This window comes from Oratosquilla oratoria, chromosome 5, assembly GCF_046742065.1.
Source record: "Oratosquilla oratoria isolate Oo_2021 chromosome 5, ASM4674206v1, whole genome shotgun sequence".
NCBI lineage: Eukaryota > Metazoa > Arthropoda > Malacostraca > Stomatopoda > Squillidae > Oratosquilla > Oratosquilla oratoria.
This window is the reverse complement of record NC_134781.1, coordinates 37,805,668-37,809,186: the sequence shown is the minus strand read 5'-3', so window position 1 is coordinate 37,809,186 and position 3,519 is coordinate 37,805,668. Positions and strand designations below refer to the sequence as shown.

Sequence of the window (3,519 nt, the reverse complement as noted above, 5' to 3'; positions counted from 1 at the left end):
AAAAATGACTACGCCCGCAAGTGGAAACGGGCCGTCAATGTCCGCACCTGAGAGTGAAAAAGAACCGTTCAAGGTGAATAGTGTCACCTTAAGGCCGTTTGACGGGACAGGAGATGTCTCCGTGTGGCTAACAAAGGCAGCCTTGGTCGCGCGGCTAACGGGAGTGAAGGATGTGGCGAGTTACATCGCGCTAAATTTAGAGGGCGCGGCTTTATCCGTCTACATGGAGATGGCAACCGAAGATCAAAAGGAAGTGGAAAAGGTGAAGGAGAGGTTACAGGAAGTTTTTGGTGAGAGTCCCTTTGAAGCGTACTGCAAACTACGGCGAATGCGGTGGACGGGAGAACAGGTTGACGTGTTCGCAAATAACATTAGGCGATTGGCAGGCCTGATTAATCTCGAAGGCAACTCCCTGGAGATGGTAGTGAGGATGGCTTTCGTGAATGGGTTTCCGGATTACATATCGACTGGGCTGCAGGCAATGGAAAATGCAGCAAAGGCAGACATGAGCGAACTTATAGCCCGCGCCAGGCTCCTGACTAAGGCTAAGGATGAAGGGCCGATGGTGGCTGTGGCCAACGAACAGACACAAAGGAGAGTGCCCTCGGCGGGAGAGGGCGCGCGGGCGAGGATAGTGGCCACTGACCGAGAAGGGAGAACGGGTGAGCTCGGGGGTGACTACAACAGATGGCGCGGGCTGTCGAGGGTCCGTTGTTACGAGTGCCGGAGACTGGGTCACCTGGCAAGGGACTGTAAGGAGGTAGAGCTTATCTGTTACTCGTGCAATCAGCCAGGGCACATGGCCCGAAATTGCAGTCAGGGAAACGGGACATCGGCGGCCACTATGCGAGGGGCCGCCGAGGAAATGTAAGGACACCGTTCAGTCGTATGCCGATCGTGGATATTTGGGTGAGAGGGAGACGCGCGAGGGCGCTGATAGACTCTGGCTGTTCAACCACGATCGTGAGGACCGATATAGTTCAAGAGTTCAGACGGGGAGATGTGGCCCTGACGACAGTCGACGGGAGAGAGACGATATGCGATGGCGACCAGGAAATTGAAATGATAGTGGAGGGTATCCCGATACGACTAAGAGTGCTCGTCATTAGAACGATTCTGGAGGGAATTGACGTGGTGCTGGGAATGGACGGAATTACCCAGCTTGGAGAAGTCACGTTCATCGGTGGGCTCGTACGGATTGGAATGAGGCAGGACTCGGAAGAGAGGATGAAGAACGGACCGAGGCCGGGTGAGGACGTAGGAATGGCAATGGGAGCCGCGGAGGGCGGTGCTGGCCCGAAGCTCGACCCTGGGGAGAGGGCGACGCCGTGCACGATTGAGGACGAGGACTTCCGGGCGGAATTTGACGGCCGGAAGTGGGAAGTAGAGTGGTATCCGAAGGAAAGCTCGCCCGTCTTGAAGAACAAAGTCGACTGCTACACACGGACCCTCAGAGAGGGGGTGAGGGAGGACTTTGACCTCGAAGTGGAGCGATGGATCGAGGAAGGAATCTTGAGTCCCTGGGAGGAACCGGTGGAGGGCGGAATCCTGCCCTTGATGGCAGTGGTGCAGCCAACCAAGAGAAAGGTACGACCGGTGCTGGACTTCCGAGAGCTGAACCAGTTCGTGAAGTGTCATACTGGCGACGATTTTGTAGATGTATGTAGTGAGACCCTACGCAGGTGGCGCCGAAGGAGGGGGGCGTCCGCCGTTGTAGACTTGCGGGCGGCTTACTTGCAAATTCACGTGACTAAGAAGCTATGGAAGTACCAGCTAGTAAAATACAAAGGGAGAATTTACTGCTTGACCAGACTAGGTTTTGGGCTCAGCTCGGCCCCGAGGATCATGACGAGAATCCTGAAGACGGTACTGGAGAAGACTGAAGCGATGAAGAAGGGCACTGACTCATACCTAGACGACATACTGGTGGACGATGGCATAGAATCGACGTCGAACGTGGTGGAACATCTGGCTCGGTACGGATTGACAGCTAAGGAACCGGAGCCGTTGGAGGGAGGAGCGGTGTTGGGACTGCGACTGGAAAGGAACGCGACAGGAACGCTGATGTTCAAGCGAGGGAACGAGATCCCAAAGGTGACGGACGAAATGTGTAAACGAGAACTTTTCTCCCTTTGCGGCAAATTAGTGGGCCACTACCCGATCGCCGGATGGCTTCGTACGGCATGTAGCTACATTAAGAGGAGGGTGGGATCGAAAGATTGGGGAGAGAAGGTTGATGAGGACACGCTAACCATGATACGCGACGTTGTCCAGAGGACGATGCACGATGATCCTGTGAGAGGACAGTGGAACGCGCCCCAGCAGAGCCATGGCGTAGTATGGTGCGACACGAGTAGTATCGCAACCGGCGCCGTCTTGGAGATAGGGAACGTGATAGTCGAAGATGGAGCGTGGCAGCGGAAGAAGGACGACTACCACCATATTAACGTGTCAGAGTTGGACGCGGTCATAAAAGGAACAAATTTGGCGCTGAAATGGGGGCTGCGTGAGATCGAGATCAGGACGGACTCAGCCACGGTAGCGGGGTGGATGAACTCGGTGCTGACGGCTGAAAAGAGAGTACGCACGAAAGGAGCTGCAGAGATCCTGGTGAAGCGCCGCCTCGGGATCCTGAGAGAGTTAATCGACGAGTTCGGCATGAAGATAAGGGTGAGGAAGGTATCCTCGGAGGCGAACAAAGCGGACGCGCTTACCAGAGTAAAGAAGAGCTGGCTGAAAGCGAAGGAAGAACAGGAAGAGAAGCTCGAGGTGTGCGCCGCTGGGTCCTTTCGCACGAAACGCATCATCTAGGGGTCGATAGGTCATTGTTCCTGGCAAGGAAGGTTAACCCGAACATATCAAGGGAAGAGGTGCGGCATGCGGTGAGGGCGTGTGCCCGCTGTCAGTCCATAAACCCAGCCCCCAGACCGCATTCAGCGGGGGAGCTCTGCGTGGAAGAGAACTGGGGGCGGCTGGCAATTGACGTAACCCACTATCAAGGCACCAGATACTTATCGATGGTCGACTGCGGCCCAGGGCGGTTCGGCATTTGGCGAGAACTGAAGGCGGAGACTGGAGAAGAGATTGCGCGGGTGATGAACGAGGTATTTTTGGAGCGGGGCCCAGTGGATGAAGTCCTGATGGACAACGGCACGGCGTTTCGGTCGGAGGCACTGAAAGGTACATTGGACAAGTGGAACACAAGACGCTTCTTCCGGGCAGCGTACCGGCCGAGCGGAAATGGGATAGTAGAACGACACCATCGTACAATTAAGGCCATAGCTGAGAGGGCGCGAATACCGCCGACGGAGGCAGTTTTCTGGTATAATATCTCCCCCAGGTCAGGCCAAGACGACCGCTCGGTTCCGCAAAAGGCTGTGTTCAAATATGATTGGCGGCATCCGCTGCAGGGACCAAAACTGCCGGCCAATGCCGAAGAAGGCCCCGCCTCAGTGCAGGTGGGGGAGGAGGTATGGGTGAGACCAAGGGACAGGAAGTGCACGTCACAGTGGACGAGAG

General features: G+C 55.8%; 1 protein-coding gene across 1 annotated transcript; it reads left to right on the top strand.

The window, feature by feature from the left end:
• Positions 1-1,557: 1,557 nt before the first annotated feature.
• Positions 1,558-2,811, top strand: LOC143025744 (uncharacterized). The gene has a single exon (XM_076185751.1). It carries the CDS (start codon positions 1,558-1,560, stop codon positions 2,809-2,811), a length of 1,254 nt encoding a protein of 417 aa, XP_076041866.1.
• The last annotated feature ends 708 nt before the right edge of the window (positions 2,812-3,519 follow it).

What these genes read in the sequence shown, in the direction of transcription:
- LOC143025744 (XM_076185751.1), top strand. Translation starts at nt 1,558, where the DNA reads ATGGCAGTGGTGCAGCCAACCAAGAGAAAGGTACGACCGGTGCTGGAC.